Source organism: Cetorhinus maximus, chromosome 5 (assembly GCF_964194155.1).
Source record: "Cetorhinus maximus chromosome 5, sCetMax3.hap1.1, whole genome shotgun sequence".
Classification (NCBI taxonomy): Eukaryota; Metazoa; Chordata; class Chondrichthyes; order Lamniformes; family Cetorhinidae; genus Cetorhinus; species Cetorhinus maximus.
This window is the reverse complement of record NC_135883.1, coordinates 157254080-157277834: the sequence shown is the minus strand read 5'-3', so window position 1 is coordinate 157277834 and position 23755 is coordinate 157254080. Positions and strand designations below refer to the sequence as shown.

General features: G+C 43.3%; 1 protein-coding gene across 1 annotated transcript in view; it reads right to left on the bottom strand.

The window, feature by feature from the left end:
* Positions 1-4404: 4404 nt before the first annotated feature.
* LOC144680384 (heme-binding protein 2-like) overlaps positions 4405-23755 on the bottom strand; it is a 28533-nt gene continuing 9182 nt past the window's right edge. The window contains exons 3-4 of the mRNA XM_078541351.1: positions 15045-15219; positions 4405-6208 (exon numbers count right to left, since the gene is read on the bottom strand). Of these exons, the coding sequence (XP_078397477.1) occupies positions 6070-6208; positions 15045-15219 (314 nt within the window). The 3' untranslated portion in view covers positions 4405-6069. The remainder of the gene's footprint in view (positions 6209-15044; positions 15220-23755) is intronic.

Sequence of the window (23755 nt, the reverse complement as noted above, 5' to 3'; positions counted from 1 at the left end):
AAGATCTTTCACAGTTCCTATTTTATCAGTAAGCTTTGGGGAAAATAAACACACTGTTTGGCTTCTTCTGGTTAAGTATAACATTTTAATGCCAATTTTGAAATTCAAACGACTCTGGTTTATCTAAAAATGCAAATTTCCCTTTACACCTCACATTCTAAAACTTCAGCCATGTTTAACTATTTATAATTTCAAACCCGGCTTCACTTCTGTTACATCAAATCCTTCAGACCAGCTTTCTTTAATTCAATTAAGCCCTACCTTACAATAAATTGCGATACCAAACGAAAAATTATTATAACAAAAACAAAATACTGTGGATGCTGGAAATCTGAAACAAAAACAATAATAGCCTGAAAAACTCAGCAGATCTGACAGCATCTGCGGAGAGGAATACAGTTAACATTTCGAGTCCATATGACTCTCCATCAGATAAAAATTATTATATTTTGCTAACTAGGGGTAGGAGGTTTGATGTCACTCCATCAAAGACATGTTTCTCATGGAAACCAAAAAAGATGTTTGAGAGAGCTGGGTCTCGAGTTGACCCCATGGCAACACCATCTATTTGGGCTTACATGATGTCATTAAAGCTGAACTCAACTGCGCGAGTTGTCACGATCATAAGTTCAATGAATACTGATTCATGTCATGGCAACGCCTCTACCAGTCAGAGTCCACTTGCCAATCAATCAGCACTCTCTTCTCATACAGTATAAATTATTGTTTTCCCCTTATATTGCTTTTCTTGAGAAGAGTCCTGATGAGTATAAAATGAAAAGCTTTGACATATCTCTGTTTTCAGCAATAATCATGTTCCCTACTACCAGTATTGTAATATTAATAAGACTGCATTCTCTATTAGAGACAAGATTATACTAAGTTTTCCTCGAACTGTCAATGTTGCGATTGATTTACCATAAAAATGAATTGCATGCTCAGTTCCTGAATTAACATTTATATAATTTAGAAAGTATATTGTCTCATATCACCTTCTATATCCAAACCCAGAAACACATCTCTGTACAGCCTTCAGTGGAGAGTTATATTGTTGAGGAGAGATGCCCGAAACTCAATAATACCTGGGCTGTTATAATCGCATTTAAACTTGTTAAAAAGGCTGTCTGGAGGACAGCAATATTCTCTGGTAGTTCCTTTCATTTAGGGAGAGTTAGATCTGCTCTAAATATCTGTGAGGCCTGTTTCTTTCAACCTGAAGTCAGAGTGATCATCCGAGGAGTGCGTCTGACCTGGAACAGCCTAAAGAGGGTCGAGGATTATAATCCACTTCATCCTGACCCAGCTTTGACCCTGTCGGAGGCTACACTCAAAACACAATTGTCACAATCCCAGCTCCCAACCTCTGGGACTCATCCTTGAATTGAATGGTTGCTTCTTGGGAAGGATCATCATGGCGTAGGATATCCGGCTGCTCCATGGATATGCTGCTGCCCCTGCCTGGAATTCCAGGATCAGGACGATTGGAATATATTGGGGCTGTGGCTGTGATTTCCTCACTAACTGGTGTGTCTGTCTGAGTGGGGTTTGGAGGGATATCACTGTGTGATCTTGCTGCTATGTAAGTGGGGCCTCTTCCCTGGAACAAAGATCCTTAAAAAAATAACAACACTTGATTTTAAATGTTCTGTTTTTGCAGCAGGGAAAGTGTCCTTTAGATGGAAAGCAGGTCTCACTCCAGCCAGGATCAGGCCCTGGAATGCTAGTCTCCCAGTTTCCTACAGGGAGAAGCAGCTTTCACACGATGGAGGTGGAACTGACAGATATCCCAATTGATGAGATTCTCCCGTTCAACCTCTTCCTGTGACCCCTGCAATGGAAATTGTGGAGGGAAGGAGTTCCGGACCCTTCTTGGTTGGAAATTTGAACAAGTGAGGAAAGGGGAATAAGACCGGATTAACCAGGTCCCTCCCCAGAATCCTCCCTTACCTGCCCAGATTGGGAGAGTTTCCAAGATAGAAGAATTTCACAACACCCGGCTGATGATTGATCCATGAATTGTTGTGTGTTGGACTCTGTCTATCCTGGGAGTTTATCAGTGAAATCCCATTGAGAGAGTTTTAAACCCTGTTCAGAGTGGAGTTTGACAGGTTGAAGTGTCAGGCTGCACGGGGTGTGAGCTGTCACCTGGAGAATATGGACCTCACTCACCAAGTGTCACATCTCTCAAGAAATTATCCCTGTCTCTTCATCCCTTCTCATTCTTTCCTTTTACACCTTAATAGTTCGACAGAATCATTTCACTGAAATGTGGAGAGTTTATCTAACATTTATATTTAATATTTTTTGGGATTTGGGTGTTCACAGAACCACAGAGTCACTGAATCACACAGTGCAGAAGAGGCCCTTCGGCCCATCAAGTCCGCACCGACATGTGAGAAACACTTCATAAAGCTACCCAATCCCATTTAGCAGCATTTGGCCCATAGCCTTGAATGTTATGATGTGCCAAGTGCTCATCCAGGTACTTTTTAAAGGATGTGAGGCAACCCGCCTCCACCACTCTCCCAGGCAGCGCATTCCAAACCGTCACCACCCTCTGGATAAAAAAGTTTTTCCTCACATCCCCCCTAAACATCCTGCCCTTCACCTTTAACTTATGCCCCCTTGTGAGTGACCCTTCATCTAAGGGGAACAGCTGCTCCATATCCACCCTCTCCATGCTTCTCATAATCTTGTCCACCTTGATCAGGTCGCCCCTCAGTCTTCTCTGCTCCAACAAAAACATAACTTAAATGTTTCATCCCAGGCAACATCCTGGTGAATCTCCATCTGCACCCCCTCCAGTGCAATCATATCCTTCCTATAATGTTGGCGACCAGAACTACACACAGTGCTCCAGCTGTGGCCTCACCAAGGTTCTATACAACTCCAACATGACCTCCCTACTTTTGTAATCTATGCCTCGATTGATAAAGGCAAGTGTCCCATATGCCTTTTTCACCGCTCCACTAACATGCCCCTCCACCTTCAGAGATCTATGGACACACACACCGAGGTCCCTTTGTTCCTCAGAACTTCCTAGTGTCATGCCATTCATTGAATACTCCCTTGTCAAATTACTCCTTCCAAAGTGTATCACCTCACACTTTTCTGGTTAAATTCCATCTGCCGCTTATCTGTCCATTTGACCATCCCGTCTATATCATCCTATAGCCCAAGACACTCAACCTCACTATTAACCACACGGCCCATCTTTGTGTCATCTGCAAACTTACTAATCCTACCCCCCACATAGTCATCTATGTCGTTTATATGAATGACAAATAATAGGGGACCCAGCACAGATCCATGTGGTACGCCACTGGACACTGGCTTCCAGTCACGAAAGCATCCTTATGTCATCACCCTCTGTCTCCTAGAACTAAGCCAATCTTAGTTTGAATCCACCTTATCAAATTACCCTGTATCCCATGTGCATTCTAAATCTCCCATGTGGGACCTTGTCAAAGGCTTTGATGAAATCCATATAAACTGCATCAACTACACTACCCTCATCTACACACCTGGTCACCTCCTCAAAAAATGCAATCAACTTTGTTAGGCATGATCTCCCTCTGATAAAGCCATGCTGACAATCCCTGATCAAACCTTGCCTCTCCAAGTGGAGATAGATTATCTCCTTCAGAATTTTCTCCAATAGTTCCTGTACAACTGATGTGAGACTCACTGGCCTGTAGATCTCTGGCTTTTCTCTACTGTTGCTGGCAAGGCTCACATATTGTTGCCCATCCCTAATTGCCCTTGATCTAAGGGGCTTGCTCAGCCATTTGAAAGGGCAGCAAAGAGCCAACCACATTGCTGTAGATGTAGACCAAACCAGGTAATGGCATTTGTGAAGCAGATGGGTTTTTGCAACAATCAATGTTAGTTTCAGAGTCACTATTACTGAGAGAAGAGCAGTACTTCTTCAATGCAGGCATTCCTGGAAGAGAAGTGGCACTGAATTAAACACTAAGATAAAAGCAAAAGACTGCGGATGCTGGAAATCTGAAATAAAAACAGAAAATGCTGGAAAAATTCACCAGGTCTACCAGAGAGAGAAACAGAGTTAATGCTTCCCATCCATATGATCTTTAAAGAAGGGGTGACAGGTGCTGTCAGACCTGCAGATTTTTTCCAGCATTTTCTGTTTATATTACAAGCATCTGCTGAATTTTGCTTTTATCACTATTAAAAGCTTTCAATTCCAGATTTTATTAACTGAATTTAAAGTTAAATTTAAATGGTGAGATTTAAACATGTGTTCCCATAGCATTAACCTGGGTCTCTATATTACTAGTTCAGTGATATTACCACGACACCACTATCTCCCCAAAAATAGTAAATGAGTGACCCAGACTTATTTCTGAGTAAGAATCTAACATGAGACCAAAAGTTGAAATACATCACCCTCTTTATTTCACAGTGAGAATACATTCCCAGCAGTTTGAAAAACAAAAGACAAACAAAGGCAAGATGACACTGGCTAATTTCCTCCATGAGAGAAGCCTGTGAATGGGTCACCTGTTAACAGGGGTAATATCTGAATAGATCATGTTCTCAATCACAGATTCAGTCTTTCGATATTCCGAACGTGAGCTCCCAGTATGGGTGTTAGGAGATGGGAATCTGAACTTTATTCCATTTTCAGTCTCTGGATTCTAATTTTAGATTGGGATTCTTTCTCAGTTTTAAGCTGCTTCAAACCAGAGTGGTCAAATCTTCCACTTCAGTTTCCTCATGATTCTAATGAAAATGGTGTGCATGGGAGACGTGTGTGATCATGCTGCGGGGAAGCTTTTCAGTGGTGAATATTGTTGTCAGCTGACAATGCAGCAGGTACAGGCGGGTTATAAAAGAGTCTCCTGGACAAACAGGGAGGATCTTCCTCATGACCACAACTTTCCTGCCCAACTCCATTGCTACTAACAGGAGATTTATTGTGAGCAGAAAGGTGGACTGTGTGTTTTTCAAATTTAAACTTCACTTGTAAGTATTTCACGTTACATTGATTTCTCTTTATTCATGTCGGCACCATCGTTATTTGTTGAGACTAATTTAATCAGAAAGCTCAATGTCCTGGCACAGCTCATAGTTGACACACCTTGATGGTTACAGAAGAGTTTGGGACATATCTTTATTGTGGAAGAGATAATATTGTGTTTTTTGGTTCACTGTTATTGAATGTTTATGTTAGTGTCCAGTGTTGCACTCATCACTCTGTGGAACATGGCTGAAGTTGCTGGCTCAGCTGGCTCTCCCTTAGGAAAGCAAATGGTATCTTAGCCTTTATTACAAAGAGAGTAAAGAGAAAATAAATTTTACTTCCATTATATAGGTGACACCACACCTGTAGTTTTGGCCTCCTTACCTAAGGGCGGATGAACTTTCCTTAGAGGGACTACAATGCCTGTTTATTAGACAGATTACACACTCGAGGGATAGTGTGGGAAGGTGGAATTGAGGTAGAAGATCAGCCATGATCTTACTGAATGGTGGAGCAGGATTGAAGAGCCTCTGTTTTATTTGACTTTGGGAAAGACAAGGAGGGACAGCCCCTGGTGAGAACCATGATCTGTCTGTCACAGGATAGTGTGGGAGACATTGAGCTGGACACCCGGAAAGAGCCATTGTTTAGAATCACTGAACAAAACAACTAAAGAGACCAGTTTATGTAAATGAGGAACAAAGGCTCACTGTTGATGCTAACGTGTTGGTATAATTTTGAATGAAGATTAAGTGCAGCAGTGTGTGTGGGAGTCAGAGTTATCTGTCAGTAGAGGGCAATATTCTAAACAGGGTCTCAGTGCTGAATGTGTCCCAATACCAATCCCAATCCCAGCACATATATGTAATCTGTCTAATGAACAGTCATTGCGTTCCCTCTAAGGTAAATATATCCTTCCTTAGGAAAGGAGACCAGAACTTTGCACAGTACTCCAGCTTAAACCCAATGTGTAATTAGTGGAAGGTTCAATCAGTTTAAGAATAGAGTTAAGCACATCTCACTGTTCGATGTCTATAGAGGTAACAAAACCTACCCGAGAGGATTTACTATCTTTCTAAAAGCTATTTGCATGAGCCCATGTGTGTAAAAAAAAAAATGATAAATCTCGGATCAAAGTGTTGATTGTCTTGTTCCAAGTCCTGCTGGAATTCAGTCACGAGTTTTTCATATTGTTGCTCATCAACTTTCTTGTCAAAAGCTCTGCAACAGAATTAAGAAAATATAATTTTTATTTTTGTTCCTCCTGACAAAGCCCGTATGGAAGCCAAATGGATTGTCAGGACAATCAGCCCACTGAGGACTCTCCACCATTCAGTTCATCCACAGCTGTAGTGACATAATAGATAAGATAGCCCAATGGGCAGACAAGTGGCAGATTGGATTTAATACAGGGAAATGACATTCAATGGCATTACCATCACTGAATCCCCTACTATCAAATTCCTGTGGGTTACCGTTGACCAGAAACTGAACTGGACTAGCCATATAAATACTGTGTCTACAAGAGAAGGTCAGAGGTTGGAAATCCTGTGGTGAATAACTTACCTCCTGACTCCCCAAAGACTGTCCACCAATTACAAGAATGTGATGGAATACTCTCCGCTTGCCTGGATGAGTGCTGCTCCATCAACACTTGAGCAGTTTGACATTATCCAGGAGAAAGCAGCGCACTTGATTGGCATCCCATCCACAAACATTCACTCCCTCCACCACTGGTGCACAGTGGCAGCAGTGTGTATCATCTAAAAGATGCACTGCAGGAACTCACCAAGGCTCCCTAGACAGCATCTTCCAAACCCACAATCGCTACCATCTAGAAGGACAAAGGCAGCAGATACCTGGGAACACAACCAACTGGAATTTCCCTTCCAATCCACTCACATCCTGACTTGGAAATGTATCACCATTCCTTCAATTTCGCTGGGTCAAAATCCTGGAACACACTATAAACTGCACCGTGGTTGTATCTACACCAGATGGACTGCAGTGGTTCGAAAAAGCAGCTCACCACCACTTTCTCAGGGCAATTAGGAATGGGCAATGAATGCTGGCCTAACCAGCGATGCACACACTCCATGAATGAACTGAAAACAAAGTGAGGTGATGCATTTTCCAGAAGGTATAGGGAGAGGCAATGGAGACATCCTGAAACAATTCTAAAGAGTGTGCAGGGATAGAGGGACCTTGGGGTGCATGGATCTTTGAATGTGAGAGCACATATTGAGAAAATGTTCAGCAAAGTACATGGGAACTTGTGTTTCATAAGTTGAGGTATTGATTACAAAAACAGCAAAGTGATGCTGAACCTTTATAAAGATCTGGAGAGGCCACAATTAGAGTATTGAGTTCAGTGATGGACACCACGCTTTAGGAGGGATGTGAGGCTCCTTGAGGGGGTGCCGAGGAGACTTACTCGAATAGTTCCCCAGGTGGGGGATGTTAGTGACAGAGTTGGGTTGGAAAAGCTTGGGATGTTCTCCTTGGGTCAAAGGAGGTTGAGGGGTGATTGGATAGAGCTGTACAAGATTCTGACAGGGTTGATAAGGTAGAAAAGGAAAAGCTGCTCTCATTAGCTGATGGTACAAGAACTAGGGGAGACAGATTGAAGACTTTGGACAAGAGATTCAGGGGGTATCTGAAGAAAAAACTTTTTATGCAGCCCTTGTTAGCTCTTCAGCCAAGATCCCCATCGCCTCCATTAAAATACCGCCCTATGAGTCTTTGATCAACACCTCTACTCAATTTACTTACTTTAGCTCTGCACTTTAGAGTGAATAGATTTGTAGTGGGTGTGGGGGACGGTATAGTCAGGGAGATCGGCACAGTTTTCTGCAGCTGAGGGCAAGAGTGCAGAAGGCTGAGTTGCCTGCCAGGTGCCAGGGTTAGTGAAGTCTGATCAGGGCTGGAGAGGAACTTGCAGTGGGAGGTGGAGGATCCAGTTGTCATGGTCCAAATGGGGACCACTGAAATATGTTGAATGAGGAAAGAGGTTCTGCTTAGGGAGTATGAGCAGTTGTGGGAAATAGTAAAAGAATAGAACTAAAGGCTCTCTATTTAATTGCATGGAGCAATAAATTGAATACACAATAAATGTGTATGATCTGATAGCTTTGCAAAGACATGGCTGAACGATGACAATGGCTGGGACGTGAATATTTGAGGGTATGTGACATTTCAGAAGGACAGGAGCTCGGAAAACGTGGAAGGGTAGCTCTGTTAATTAAGTTTGGCATGAGTACTTTAGAGAGAGATGGCTTTAGTTCTAAAGATCAAAATGTGGAATCAATTTGTTTAGAGATGGAAGTCACTTATGGGAGTGGTTTATAGGCCCCATAACAGTAACCACACTGTAGGAGCGGGTATCAGAAAGGAATAATGGGGGCTTGTGACAAGGGTACAGTGATAATCATGGGTAATTTTAATCTACATATAAATTGGATGAATCAGGATGGCAAGATGTGCTCAGAGAGAGTTTTTGGGACAGTATCTTAGAGCAGCACATTCTACAGCCAACCAGAGAGCAGATGATGCTAAACCTGGTCATGGGCAGCAAGACAGGATTATTTAATGATACGTAACAGTAAAGGCACATCTAGGCAGCAGTGACCATAATATGATTGAATTTTGCTTTCAGTTTGAGGCAGAGAACTTGGGCCAGAACTTCCGAGAATTGACAACGACTATTGGATTGCCACTCTGCTCCTTTTTCCGACCTTACTCAGGAGCTGCTCCTTCCTCTCCCAACCTTTCGCCTCGGGCCAGGTGAGAAATGTGCAGTGCAGCGTGTTCCCGAGGCCTTCAGTCGAGGGCAGCAGAATCATTCGAGAGGAGGCCAGACCCCTTTTTATGGCACCAGCTGCTATAAAGCAGGTAAGTTTAAAGTTTAATGAGCTGGAGAGGCTGGGTCACAAAGTACATTCAAGGCTGAGATAGACAGATTTTTAATCAGTAAGGCAATCTGGGTTATGGGGAAAAAGCAGGAAAGTGGAGTTGAGGATTATCAGATCAGCCATGATCTCATTGAATAGCAGGGCAAGCTTGATGGGCCAAATGGCCGACTTCTGCTCCGACTTCTTATGAAGTTTTGGACCCAGCCATTTTGAGAAGCCAGGGAGAAGGTAAGTGTGCAAGGTAAGTGCGTAGGATTGGGGGAGGTCTGGTGGTCAGTGGGGGTGGTGAGATGGTAGGGTACACCGGGGGCTGGCACGGGACTGGGAGGGTATCCGCGGAGGGTGGGGGTTAGTCATGGGATCGGGAGGGTTCTACCAGTTGCTGGGTGAGTAGACGGGGATGGATGGGGAGCAGTTGAGAGATTAGCAGAGAAGAGGGAGGGTGGTGGGCGGTTGTCAGGGGGACGGAAGGATGGCTGGGTGTGGGGGTGTGGGTTGTTAGAGGGGTAGTTGGTGGGTTGGGATTGTAGTCAGTGTGCTGCCGTTTTGTCGGGGGTAAGTGAGTGTAGTCAGTGTGCTGCCGTTTTGTCGGGGTTAGAGAGTGTAGACAGTGTGCTGCCGTTTTGTCGGGGGTTAGAGAGTGTAGTCAGTGTGCTGCCGTTTTGTCGGGTGTTAGTGAGTGTAGTCAGTGTGCTGCCGTTTTGTCGGGGGTTAGTGAGTGTAGTCAGTGTGCTGCCGTTTTGTCGGGTGTTAGTGAGTGTAGTCAGTGTGCTGCCGTTTTGTCGGGGGTTAGTGAGTGTAGTCAGTGTGCTGCCGTTTTGTCGGGGGTTAGTGAGTGTAGTCAGTGTGCTGCCGTTTTGTCGGGGGTTAGTGAGTGTAGTCAGTGTGCTGCCGTTTTGTCGGGGGTTAGAGAGTGTAGTCAGTGTGCTGCCGTTTTGTCGGGGGTTAGTGAGCGTAGTCAGTGTGCTGCCGTTTTGTCGGGGGTTAGTGAGTGTAGTCATTGTGCTGCCGTTTTGTCGGGGTTAGTGAGTGTAGTCAGTATGCTGCCGTTTTGTCGGGGGTTAGAGAGTGTAGTCAGTGTGCTGCCGTTTTGTCAGGGGTTAGTGAGTGTAGTCAGTGTGCTGCCGTTTTGTCGGGGGTTAGTGAGTGTAGTCAGTGTGCTGCCGTTTTGTCGGGGGTTAGTGAGTGAAGTCAGTGTGCTGCCGTTTTGTCGGAGGTTAGTGAGTGTAGTCAGTGTGCTGCCGTTTTGTCGGGTGTTAGTGAGTGTAGTCAGTGTGCTGCCGTTTTGTCGGGTGTTAGTGAGTGTAGTCAGTGTGCTGCCGTTTTGTCGGGGTTAGTGAGTGAAGTCAGTGTGCTGCCGTTTTGTCGGAGGTTAGTGAGTGTAGTCAGTGTGCTGCCGTTTTGTCGGGGGTTAGTGAGTGAAGTCAGTGTGCTGCCGTTTTGTCGGGGGTTAGTGAGTGTAGTCAGGGTGCTGCCGTTTTGTCGGGGGTTAGTGAGTGTAATCAGTGTGCTGCCGTTTTGTCGGGGGTTAGTGAGTGAAGTCAGTGTGCTGCCGTTTTGTCGGGGGTTAGTGAGTGTAGTCAGTATGCTGCCGTTTTGTCGGGGGTTAGAGAGTGTAGTCAGTGTGCTGCCGTTTTGTCGGGGTTAGTGAGTGTAGTCAGTGTGCTGCCGTTTTGTCGGGGTTAGAGAGTGTAGTCAGTGTGCTGCCGTTTTGTCGGGGGTTAGTGAGTGTAGTCAGTGTGCTGCCGTTTTGTCGGGGTTAGTGAGTGTAGTCAGTGTGCTGTCGTTTTGTCGGGGGTTAGAGAGTGTAGTCAGTGTGCTGTCGTTTTGTCGGGGGTTAGTGAGTGTAGTCAGTGTGCTGCCGTTTTGTCGGGGTTAGTGAGTGTAGTCAGTGTGCTGTCGTTTTGTCGGGGGTTAGTGAGTGTAGTCAGTGTGCTGCTGTTTTGTCGGGGTTAGTGAGTGTAGTCAGTGTGCTGTCGTTTTGTCGGGGGTTAGTGAGTGTAGTCAGTGTGCTGCCGTTTTGTCGGGGTTAGAGAGTGTAGTCAGTGTGCTGCCGTTTTGTCGGGGGTTAGTGAGTGTAGTCAGTGTGCTGCCGTTTTGTCGGGGTTAGTGAGTGTAGTCAGTGTGCTGCCGTTTTGTCGGGGTTAGTGAGTGTAGTCAGGGAATTGGTGTGTGGTCGGCGGGTCTGGAGTGCAGTCGGGGCGATGGGTGGGACCTCGGCAAGTGGTCGGGGAGTAGTCGGGAGGCTGGGGATAATCAGGTGATTCACGGGCTAGTTGAGGTATCTGGGGTGTGAAGGGCAGTCCCTCGGTGGTTCTGGGTGGGGAGGGGGAGGTCAATCCGATAGTTAGCCAGAATTTAGATTTGGTTTTAATTATTCTAACTTTCCCTGAGTAACTATTCTGCTAAGAGAGTTGGAACCATCCAAAGTCTCTGAATTAAATTGAAGTATCGGATGGTTCCCGGGTGAATTTAACAGACATTTTCCATCCACCTTCATTGTAGAGGAAAAAATAATATCCCAGGGATAATTGTGAACCAAGACATGAAAGTGGGGGAGCAACTTAAAACAATTACAATCACCAGGGAAAGAGTACTGTGGAAATTATTGTAAGTAAAGGCTGACAAGCCCCCAGGCCCTGATGGACTTCATCCTACAGTCTTAGAAGAAGCAACTGCTGAGATAATAGATGCATTAGTTTTGAGTTTCCAAAATTCCCTGGATTCTAGAAGGGTCCCATCAGATTGGAAAATAGTCAATGTAATTCCTCTTGCCCATTTTGGTACTTGTCCACTTTGGCAGGAAGAATGGAAAAGCAGCAGATTGTTTAAATGGAGAGAGATTGCAGACTCTGAGGTGCAGAGGGATCTGGGTGTCTGAGTTGATGTATCACAAGAAGCTAATATACAGATATAGCAAATGATTAGAAAAGGGAAATGGTATCGTTTATGGAATATAAAAGAAGGGATCCTTTGCTATATTTCTACAGTGCATTGGTGATCTTGCATCTAGAGTTCTGTGGACAGTTATGGTCTCCTAAATTAGGAAAGGACATAATTGACTTAGAAGCAGTTCAGAGAAGATTCACTCCAATGGTTCCTGTGATGAGTTATCTTATGAGGAAAGGTTGAGCATGTTGGGCAAATCGAAGAATGAGGTGATCTTATTGAAACATAAAAGATGCTGAGGGGTCTTGACAGAGTGGATGCTGAGAGGATGTTTCCCCTTGTTGGAGAGACCTGAACCTGAGAGCAAAGTTTAAAAATAAGAGCTCTCCTATTGAAAATGGAGATGAAGTGAACTTTTTTCTCTCAGAGGGTCTTGAGTCAGTGGAACTCTCTTCCCCAGAGAACAGAAGAGGGTCATTCAATTGTTTTAAGGTAGAGGGAGATAGATTCTTGACTATTAAGGGAGTGAAAGGTATAGGGGGTAGGCAGGAAAGTGACATTGAGGCCGCAATCTGATCAGACATGATCTTAGTGAATGGCAGAGAAGGTTCCAGGGCTGATGGCCTACTCCTGCTCATAATTTGTATGTTAGTATGATCTTGCTGTGCACAAATTGCCTGCAGCATTTCCTGCTCTTTACAACTCTACCACGTATTGCCAACCCATATAAAGGATGACCCACACCCAGCTGATATCTCAGGAACTCCTCCCACCCCAACTTCTGCTCTTTGAAGGGAACACTTCCACTTTCTTTGATTGTTTAAAATATGAGGACAGAATCTGTGATCGGGAATTCCTGGAGTGAATTGTTGATCACAGGGGTCACTGGTTGGGAATTCACAGGCCCCAAGTCTGACTTTCTATCAATAATTTAAACAGAGTGAAAACTAAGCCGTAATTTTACCAAACAGCAATCTCTGCGATCACAACTGCTCACTGTAAAAGCTCAATGTGCAAACTCTACAGATGACAAAATAGCATCACCGTTCATTACAGCAGGAGGACAATGTCCACATTGGAGATCGTCCTGTGTAGTGACCCTCACTGATAGTGTGAATTAGTGAATGTTGAGTGAGGAAAGGACTGGGCCCAGCTTGATCCTCTCTAGGGTCAGCAAATCACACCGACATTCATCATCCAGACACATATGAGGAAAATGTCCCCTCCAAAGGGTATGGGAGGGAAGCCAGTAACATTGCAACTGTGCCATTTATGACTAAGCACAGAAAGAGCAGATAAAGAGACATTTAAATTAATTAGAGTAGAACATCAGACATCTCAATGAGATGATGAAATGAAATGGTTTTGTGTCAGGCACTGATTAACCACAGAACCATAGAAAAGGTACGGTGAAGAAACAGGCCATTCAGCCCATCATGTCTGCGCCAACCAAAAAAGAGGAAAACAAAACTAACTGCTCATTTTAATCCCACTTTCCAGCAATAGGTCCGTAGCCTTGCAGGTTACAGTGCTTCAGATGCAGGTCCAGGTACCATTTAAAAGAGTTGAGCTTTTCAGCCTCAACCACCAACTTAAGCAATGAATTCCAAAGTTTTTCCACATGTCCCCTCTAATACTCCTACCAATCACCTTAAATCTATGTCCTCTGCTAACTGACCCCTCAGCCAGGGGAATCAAGTCTTTCCTGTTTACCCATTCTAGCCCCACATAACTTTGTAAACCTCAATTAGGTCATTCCTTAGCTTCCTCTGTTCTGAGGAAAACTACCTGAGCCGATCCAATCTCTCCTCATAGCTGCAATTTTGAAGCCCAGGCAACATTCTTGTAAATCTCCTCTGCACTCTCTCCTGAGCAATTATGTCCTTCCTGTAATGTGGTGACTAGAACTGTGCACAGAATTCCAGCTGTGGCCTAATCGGCATTTTATAAAGTTCCATCATTACATCCCTGCTTTTATATTAAATAGCTCACCCAATAAAGTTAACCACCTTGTCTACCTGTCCTACCACCGTCAAGGACCTGTGCACATGCGCTCCAAAGTCTCTCACTTCCTCAACCCCTCTCAATAACTTCCCGTTTATTGAATATTCCCTTGCTTCTTTTGCCCTCCCCAAATGCATTACCTCACACTTTTCCGGATTGAATTCCATTTGCCATTTCTCCACCTACTCAATGAAACCATTGACATAATTCTGGAGTCAACAGCTGTCCGCTTCACTATCATCTGCACAGCCAATTTTTGTGTAATTTACAAATTTCCCAATGATACCTCCCACATTTACATCTAAATCATTAATAAATACAACAAACAGCAAGGTCCCAACACTGAGCCCTGTGGAAAACCACTGGAAACTCTTTGTTTCCTGTCACTGAGCCAATTTGGGATCCAACCAGCCACCTTCCCCTGTATCCAATGGGATCTCACTTTTCTGAACAGTCTGCCATGCAGGATCTTTTCAAATGCCTCACTAAAATCCATGTAGACAACATCCACTGCACTACTCTCATCAATCCTCCTTGTTGCTTCCTCAAAAATGTAATTAAGCTAGCAAGACACAATATTCCCTAACAAAACCATGCTGACTCTCCGTGATCGATCTGCCCCTTTCTAAGTGACAGTTCATCCTGTCTCTCAGAGTTGTCTCCAATAATTTGCCCACCACCAAAGTCAGACTGACTGGCCTGTAATTTTCTGGCATATCCCTCACACCCTTTTTAAAAAATGGTACGACATTCGCAAGCCAACAATCTTCTGTGAGCTCGCCTGTGTCTAGTGAGGATTGGAAAGTGATCCTCAGAGCATCTACGATTTCTTCCCTGTCTTCGTTCAACAGCCTGGATACAATCCATCCGGCCCTGGTGATTTATCCACCTTCAAGAATGCCATTCCCTACAATACTTCCTCTCCCACTATGCTTATTGTATCTATATATAACAAGGATGTGAATTTGTTCTTCCAAAAATAAACAATGTGGTGGATGTGAGAATGTCGGAAAAACAGGAGCCAACTCCATATGAACCTGACTAATGTGAATGGGGAGGTCTCGCTGTGTTCTCAGAAGAAGGAACTGCAGATTGTGAGATATGAATCACTCCATTATACAATTAATATTGACCAATGTTCCTATGTACCCGGATAAGCCCATTTATCACAGTCCGACTCTAGGTTGAGTGATGTTGACACAAGAGCTGAGTTAAAGCAATATCAAACACAATGTATCAGTAACTGAATTCACCTGACATAGTACCAATCAGAAGATCCACTCCATAGTTGAACTGTTTGATCTGTTGGTTCTGGTGGACTGATGACTTCAGCAACTATCATAACAGATATTATAAATGTCTGTTCCATTGTGCCTTTTTCCATGAATCCAGAAACTGTCCAAGGTGCAGAGATGGGAACAATTGTACCTGTAGACAAAGAAACACAATGTTACAGCATTGCTAATAAGAACATAAGAACAAGGAGCAGAAGTAGGCAATTCAGCCCCTCGAGCCTGCCCTGCCATTCATTACGATCATGGCTGATCTGATTTTGGCCACAACTTCAATTTCCCACCATCTCCCCATAACCCATTACTAATTAAAAATCTGTCTATCTCCTCCTTAAATTTATTCAGCGTCCCGGCATCCCCTGCACTCTGAGGTAGTGAATTCCATAGATTCACGGCCCTTTGAGAAAAGTAATTCCTCCTCATCTCTGATTTAAATCTTCCACCCCTTAGCGTAAAACTATGGCCTCTCGTTCTAAAATGCCCCAGAAGGGGAAACATCTGCTGCACGTCTACTTTGTCTGTCCCCTTTAGCATCTTATATACCTCAATTAGATCTCCTCTCATCCTTCTAAACTCTAGCAAGTATAGGCCTAAACTGCTCAATCTCTCCTCATAAGACAAGCCCTGCATCTCTGGAATAAGTCTAGTGAACCTCCTCTGAACCGCCTCTAGTACAACTACTTCCTTCCTCAAGTAAGGGGACCAAAACTGTGCACAGTACTTCAGGTGCGGTCTCAGCAATGCTTTGTACAGTTGCAACAACACTTCCCTATTTTTATACGCTATTCCTTCAGCAATAAATGCCAAAATTCCATTTGCCTTCCTTATTACCTGCTGTACCTGCATACTAGCTTTCAGCGATTCATGCATGAGGACAACCAGATCCCTCTGCACTGAAGCATTCTGAAGTTTCTCTCCATTTAAATAATAAGTCGCCTTTTTATTCTTCTGACCAAAATGGATAACCTCACACTTATCCACGTTAAACTCCATCTGCCAAATTTTGGCCCATTCACTGAACCTGTCCATATCCATTTGTAAATTTCTTATTTCTTCATTGCAACATACTTTCCCACCTATTTTGTTATAATCTGCAGATTTAGCTATAGTACCTTCTATTCCTGAATCCAAGTCATTAATATAGGTTGTAAATAGTTGGGTCCCAAGGACCGAACCCTGTGGCATCCCACTAGTTACAGCTTGCCATCCAGAAAAAGACCCATTTATCCCGACTCTCTGCTTTCTGTTGGTTAGCCAATCCTCTATCCAAGATAATATATTACCCCTAGCTCAGTGTGATCTTATCTTGTGTATTAATCTTTTGTGCAGCACCTTATCAAAGGCCTTCTGGAAGTCCAGATATCCTACATCTACAGGATCCCCATTATCCACTTGGCCTGTCATATCGTCAAAGAACTCTAGCAAATTAGTCAAACACAATTTATTCTTCATAAAACCACGCTGACTCTGATGGATTGTATTTTGGTTTTCCAAATGCCCCATTACTACTTCCTTAATAATAGATTCCAACAATTTCCCAACGACAGGTGTTAAACTAACTGGTCTATAGTTTCCTACTTTCTGCTTCCCACCCTTTTTGAATAAGGGTGTTATATTAGCATTTTTCCAATCCACTGGAACCTGTCCAGAATCCAGGGAATTTTGCAATATTATAGCCAATGTATCTACTATCTTCGCTGCCACTTCCTTTAAGACCCTGGGATGAAGGCCATCAGGTCCTGGGGACTTGTCACCCTTTAATCCCAATAGTTTGCTCAGTACTTTTTCTCTAGTGATGGTGATTGTTCTAAGTTCCTCCTTCTCTATATTCTCTGCACTACCTGTTCCTATTGGGGTGGTACTAGTGTCCTCCACTGTGAAAACTGAGGCAAAATATTGCTAATGGTGAGTCAGGGAAACTTTGCTGAGATGTGTAAAACACTGATGTGGCTACATTGAATCATAGACACACAGAATGATACAGCTTCCAGGCAGGTTGCTCCTGTGTTGTTTGGTGGACATATCCCACTAATCACCCTGACCTCCTCTTTTCCTACAGACACACAAAAATGTTTCCCATTATCGCAAGAATTGTCTTTTCAATTTTACGATTGAACTTGCTTCACCACCATTCAGGCAGTGCTCTCCATATCACAGTGACTCATTGTTTAAATAAATGTTCCACCTGATCCTTTTGCCAATCATCTTAATTCTATGTCCTCCGGTTATCGACCGCTCTGCCACTGGAAACAGTTTCTCCTTATTTACTCTGTCAAATCCATTCTTGGTTCTGCAAACCTCTCTCAACTCTCCTGGCAACTTTCTCTGCTCTAATGAAATGACCTCCAACCTCTCCAGTCTCTCCATGTAACTGAGGCCCATCCACACTCCTATCATTCTCGTAAATCTCTTCTGCACTCTCTCCAAGGCCTTGATCTCCTTCCTATTGTAAAGAAACAAAAGATGTGTCTGGAGGAGGTATGATTGACAGAATCTGAACAACTACCACCTGAAAACAAAACGAGCAAAACAAGAGAGAAAAAAGGAAACCAGCAAAGAGAAAGGAAAGGAAATGGAGGCAGAGGTTCTGATGAGAGTCATTGGAACATGGCAGGAGACTGTGGACAGCAAGATCAGCATGGAAGCAAGATGGAGAATTAAAATGACAGGTGACGAGAGGCTTGAAGACTGAAGGGACGTGTTTTGCAAATCAATCGCCTGATCTCACTTTCATACAAACATACAAATTAGTAGCAGGAGTAAGTAATTTGGTCCCTCGAGCCTGCTCCACCATTCAGTAAGATCATGGCTGATCTGACTGTGGTCTCAACTCAACATTCTTGCCTACCCCCTGTACCTTTGACTCCATTGTTGGTCACAAATTTACCTATTTCTGCCTTAAAAATATTCAATGACCTGCCTCTACCCATCTCAGGGGAAGTGGGTTAGACAGATGCACGACCTTCTGAGAAAAAACAAAATTCTTCTCATCTCTCTTAAATGGGAAACCCATTAATTTTAAACTGTGTCCCCCAGTTCTGGTCTCTCCAACAAGGGGAAATATCCTCTCAACATCCACCCTGTCCAGCCTCCTCTGGGTCTTATATGTTTCAATAAAATCACCTCCATCTTCTAAACTTCAATGGATACAGGCCCAACCTGTCCAACCTTTCCTCATAAGATAATCTGCTCAGCCCAGGAATCAGTCGTGTGAAGCTTCTCTGAACTGCTTCTCGTGCAACTATGTCCTTTATTAAAAAAGGAGACCAAAACTGTACACAGTTTCCTAGATGTGGTCTCACCAATGCCCTGTAAAGCTACATGAAAAACATCCCTACTTTTATATTCCATTCCATTCCTCGAGGAGAGTCTGGGGAGGAGGAGTGGGCCTGGGCATGCTGGAGTTTGAAATAAAATAGGAGAGAAAAAAATAAATCAAATGTCACATCACTGGAAATTATGAATTGATTGGCTTGTGAGTACTGTAGCTTGTTTCCCTGTCTCCAAAGCTAAGGAGATAGTTTAAGCAGCTGGGAAATGAAAAACTGCAAAAAAAAACAAATTAAGAAAGGCAATGAGGTTTAAATAAAACATTTGGCTACCTTCCTTATGTTTCAATGGCATCAGTAGAAAGGAAGTGAGAAGCTGGTGAGTCTTTATTTTTTTAAGTAGTAAGCTGTATTAGTGGTAGTAAGTTTATTTACCTAATAGATTGAGGAATGGCAGGGCAGCTCTGACCTCTTGAATGCACATTCTGCCCTACTCAGGAACTCCAGGATGCTATCTTCCTACCTAGCTCCCTAAATCCTGACTGCAGGATCACATTCCTCATTGTGTCTGTGCCGTTGGTACTGCTATGGACCAGACCGCTGGCTGTTCACTCTTTCCCAGCAGGATGCTCAGCAGCTGAACCGTGACATCTTTGACCCTGGCACCATGGAGGCAATATACCATCCAAATTCACCTCTGCAGTCACAGAAAAATACAACCTGTCCCCTAGCTATTGAATGTCCTATTACTATTGCTCTTCCAGTCTTCTTCATGTGTCCCTCTACAGCTGGGCCAATGGTGGTGCTAATAACTTCCCAGAAGGTAAAAACAGTTTTGACCGGCATTCTTATTTCCTAGTTTTACTGGTGTTCCATTTTAAGGTATACAAGGTGGGCTCAGGGTAAGAGGGAGAGTAACAATGTCTAAATTAATGTTACTGTCCATGTATGTGAACACATGGGGCAGGATTTTACGCATCGGCAAGTGGGGGTGGGGCCTGCTCACTGACGTGTAAAATGACGTGCGGTGATGTCGGGGGGAACTCCCGATGTCCCTGCTCACCATTTAAATTTTCAGGAAGGTTGGGATGCTGTAAAATCAGCTGTGCACCCGCTGACCTGTCAATGGCCAATTGAGGCCATTGACAGGGTCAATTAAGTAATTAATGGACCTGCCCGTCCAACCTTAAGGTTGGCGATCAGGCCAGGAGCCTCAGCGAGAACTAGAAATAACATGAAACCTCAACCACGGACGGGATGAGGTTTCATGTAGATTTTTTAAAAAATTAATAAAGTTTTTGTAAAAATTATGGACATGTTCCAACTCATGTAACATTGTCACATGAGGGGACATGTTAGGGATATTTTATTTTTCTATTTTTATCTTTTTTCCATTTACAACTGATCTCCCTGAGGCTGCACTTAGCCTCAGGGAGATGAGTGCGCTCTTTCGTGCGCATGCGCCAAAGAGCGCACTCTCGAATTTGGGATATGCCCCCGCACAGGGAGCAGATAGACACGTAAAATGGCGGTGCGTCTCCGATCAGGGACGCTGATCGGAAGGGTGCCTCTACACACCTGCCCTTCAACTTCACCACCCCCTGAAAGGGGGGAAGATTCAGCCCATGGAGTGTGCTTAATAAGATTGGTGAGTTACAGGTGGAGATAGCCTCATGGTAATGTGACATTGTGGCTATAACAGAGACCTGGCTCAAGGGAGGGCAGAAGTGGGTATTAAATATTCCTGGATACAAGGTGTTCAGGAAAGATAGGAAAGAGGGAGGGCTGGCAGCATTGTTTAAGCAGAACATTGCAAAGCTGGATGGGAGTGTGTCCCAGAGGGGTCAAGGACAGAATCTATCTGGCTAAAGCTAAGGAAGAAAAAGTCTTGTGATTACATTGTTTGATGTCGTCTAAAGGCCACCAACTAGTGGGGAACATGTACATTTTGCAAGGAGATTATAAAGAGGTGTCAGAATTACAGAGTATTTATAATAGGGATCTTTATCAGAATATAGACTGGGATAGTAGGAGTGGAAAGGACAGTGAAGGGCAAGAATTCCTAGATTGTGTTCAGGAGAATTTTCATCAGTCGTAAGTTTCTAGTCCAACGAGAAAGGAGGAAATGCTAGATCTGGTTCTTGGGAATGCGGTGGGTCCAGTGGGTCAGAAGGGGAACATTTATGGGACAGTAATCATTGGGTTTAGGTTGATTATGGAAAAGGACAAAGAACAATCCATAGTCAGAATAATTACAGGGGGAAGCCAACTTTAGTGGGGGAAGAATGGATCTGGCCCAGAAAAACTGGAGTCACAAATTAGCAGGTGATTGAACAATAGGCTGCCTTTAGAGAAGAGAGCGTTCAGTCACCATCAAGGTATATTCCCACAGAAGGGAAAGTTAGAACAAACAAATCCAGAGCTCCTTGGATGACAATATGGATAGAGATTAAGCTGAAAAAGAAAAAGTGTGCACATGACAGGTGTCAGGTTGGTAATGCAGCTGTGAACCAGGCTGAATATAGAAGGTTCAGAGGAAATTGCAGACGCAATGGCCATAATTATCCAGCCGACCTTAGACTCAGGGGTGGTGCCAGATGACTGGAGAATTGCAAATGTTACACCATCGTTCAAAAAAGAATATCAAGATAAATACAACTACAGGCTAAACTCGGAGGTGAGGAAACTTCCAGAAACAATAATTTGAGACAAAATGAATGGCCAATTCGGCAAACGTGGGTTAATGAAGGAAAACCAGCCCAGACCTCTTAAGCACTAAACGTGTTTAACTAACTTGCTTGAGTTAATTGACGAGGTAACAGAAAGTGTTGATGAGGTTAATGCTTTTGATGTGGGTGTACATGGACTTCCAACAGACTTGTGAGCAAAGATTTATCTCATGGAATATAAGGGGCAGTAGCAACATGGATACAAAATTGGCTGAGTGACAGGAAACAGAAACAGCCTGTTCTTCAGACTGGAGGAAGGTGCATAGTGGAGTTCCCCAGCGGAGGTGTTTGCTACCTGTGTGGATGAGGAGATTGACCATGGCACCATGGTGAGGGATGTCATGTAAGTGGGTGAGCAGAGAAGAATGTGGTAGTGATAGGAGACAGTATAGTCAGGGGAATAGATACAGTTCTCTGCAGTTGAGAACATGAATCCAGGCAGCTGTGTTGCCTGCCTGGTGCCAGGGGTCAGGCTATCTGCTCTGGGCTGGAGATGCAACCAGGGAACAGGTAAAATCTGGTAATGTGCAGTGACACAAGATTTACCTCATGGTAAAGGAGCCTCTAGGGACAGCGATCATTTGATAGAATTTCATGTTCAGTTTAAAATGGAGAAGTGTTGGTCCATGCCTAGTGTTTTACACCCAAATAAAGGTGAGTGTGAAGGCAGAGTTGGCTTCGGTGAACTTGGAAACTAAAACTTAATGCAGTAAAGTTGCAGTGACAAAATTTAAGGGAATATTAAAATGATAGTTTCAAATTGAAAGAAACACTGTAGAAATCTGCAAGATTAGTGGTAGGCCAGAGGAATCGACATATTTTAACAACCAGCAAAGAATGACTTAAAAGAAAATAAATTGGCAGAAAGCAGAGTATGAGAGAAAGCTCGCTAGTAATCTAAAAACAGGTAGCAAAAATAACTAAATCTAGAGAGTGATTGTGAGGAATCAGTAACAGAAAGCAAAGAAATGGTGGAGGCGTTGAACAGGTATTTTGTGTCTGTTTTCAGAGTAGAGGACTTAGAAAACTTTCCAAGGAGTCTTGAAAATCAAGAAATGATAGGGAGGGATGAACATAATACAATCACCATCACCTGGGAAAGGGTGCTAGGAGAACTATTTGGCCTAAAATAACAAGGGAAAATGCTGGAAAAACTCAGCAGGTCTGGTAGTGTCTGTGGTGAGGGAAACAGAGTTAACCTTTTGAATCTGTACAATTCTTTCTCAGAGCTGAATCATGTGGACTCGAAATGTCAACTGTGTTTCTCTCTCCACAGATGCAGCTAGACCTGATGAATTTTTCAAGCATTCTCTGTTTATATTTCAGATTTCCAGCATACATAATATTTTGCTTTTAAACTATTAGACTATGATGATAGGAGTAAATTTTTATATTCCTGTGCTTATGTGTATATTCTGTGTGGGTAAGGGTAACTTGTGTCTGTTTGTGTCCAGGGTTAATCAATGTGAGATTGTTGGAGTCAGATTCTCTGCAGAGTCTAAGGCACAAAAGACTAAGGGTGTTACCTTCTTGACATTCGTTAAGAGGCCTTATAGTGGGTGTTAACTTATAAGGAAACAGAGTAGGTCTGAAATGAGCATTTGGGGATAAGTTTTGAAATTGATTTGTAGCTGCTGCATTTCAAACGAGTCTCAAAGATACAAGAACATTTGCATTTTACAGGAGATTTGTGAGTAAACGGGCAGGCGTTTTAAATTTTATGGACCCGAAATAGAGGTAAAATAGGAACATGCAAGGTTTTGATATTTGGGAGCCTGTGTTTTCAAAGAGATAATTAAAGACAATGGAGAACTATGAAGAAAGGGATGAAAAGGTATTTATACAAATGGGTTTTCAGCTGTAGCAGTTGCTGTGGGGGACGTCCCACCGAAGGCCAATCCCAGTGTTTTGGAGTGTGCAGAAAAGCTCTGAAAACCTTTTAATTGAGGAAAGTAGCTCAGTTTTGGGCCAGGAGAATATGTGTCCTTAGAAACAATTTGTTCGAACTCTCCCTTTGGAAGAGCCACAGGAGCGTGGATATGTTGTGGGAAGTCATGGATTGTACTTCTGTTTAAAGCGAAAACAATTTCTCAGTTTGGGGAATATTTCCTTGACTTAATGGTTAAGAATCTGTAAGAGCTGTTGCGGAAAAACAGTTTTTGTATGCAACTTTGATCAAGCATTTTGGGTGTCATTTTGTACAATTTATTTTCTTACTGTAACTTTTATCTTGTGTGTTTAAGTTTCATCTTTTTTTTTTCAATAAACATGTTAATTTTTAAAATTTTAAAAGTAATAACTGAAGTCCTGTACTTTTGTGTTCTGTAGCTTTCCCTCCTCATTTCTACAATACAGAAAAAGAAAATTACAATCCGCCGAGATGGATTTCAATCTGAGATCTGGCTTGGTGAGCATTAACATCAGCTGCAGCTGAAACAAGACCTAAAGATTGAGAAGCCCCCAGTACCAGATGGCCTGCATCCGAGAGTCTTAAAAGAAGCCGTGGCATAGATTAGAGATGCATTGATTATAATCTTGTAAAATTCTTTAGATTCTGAAAAGGATCCAGCGGACTGGAAAATAACTAAAGTTACACATTTATTCAAGAATAGAGGATGACAGAAAGCAGGGAACTATGGGCCAGTTAGCCAAATATCAGTCAAAGGGAAAGTGC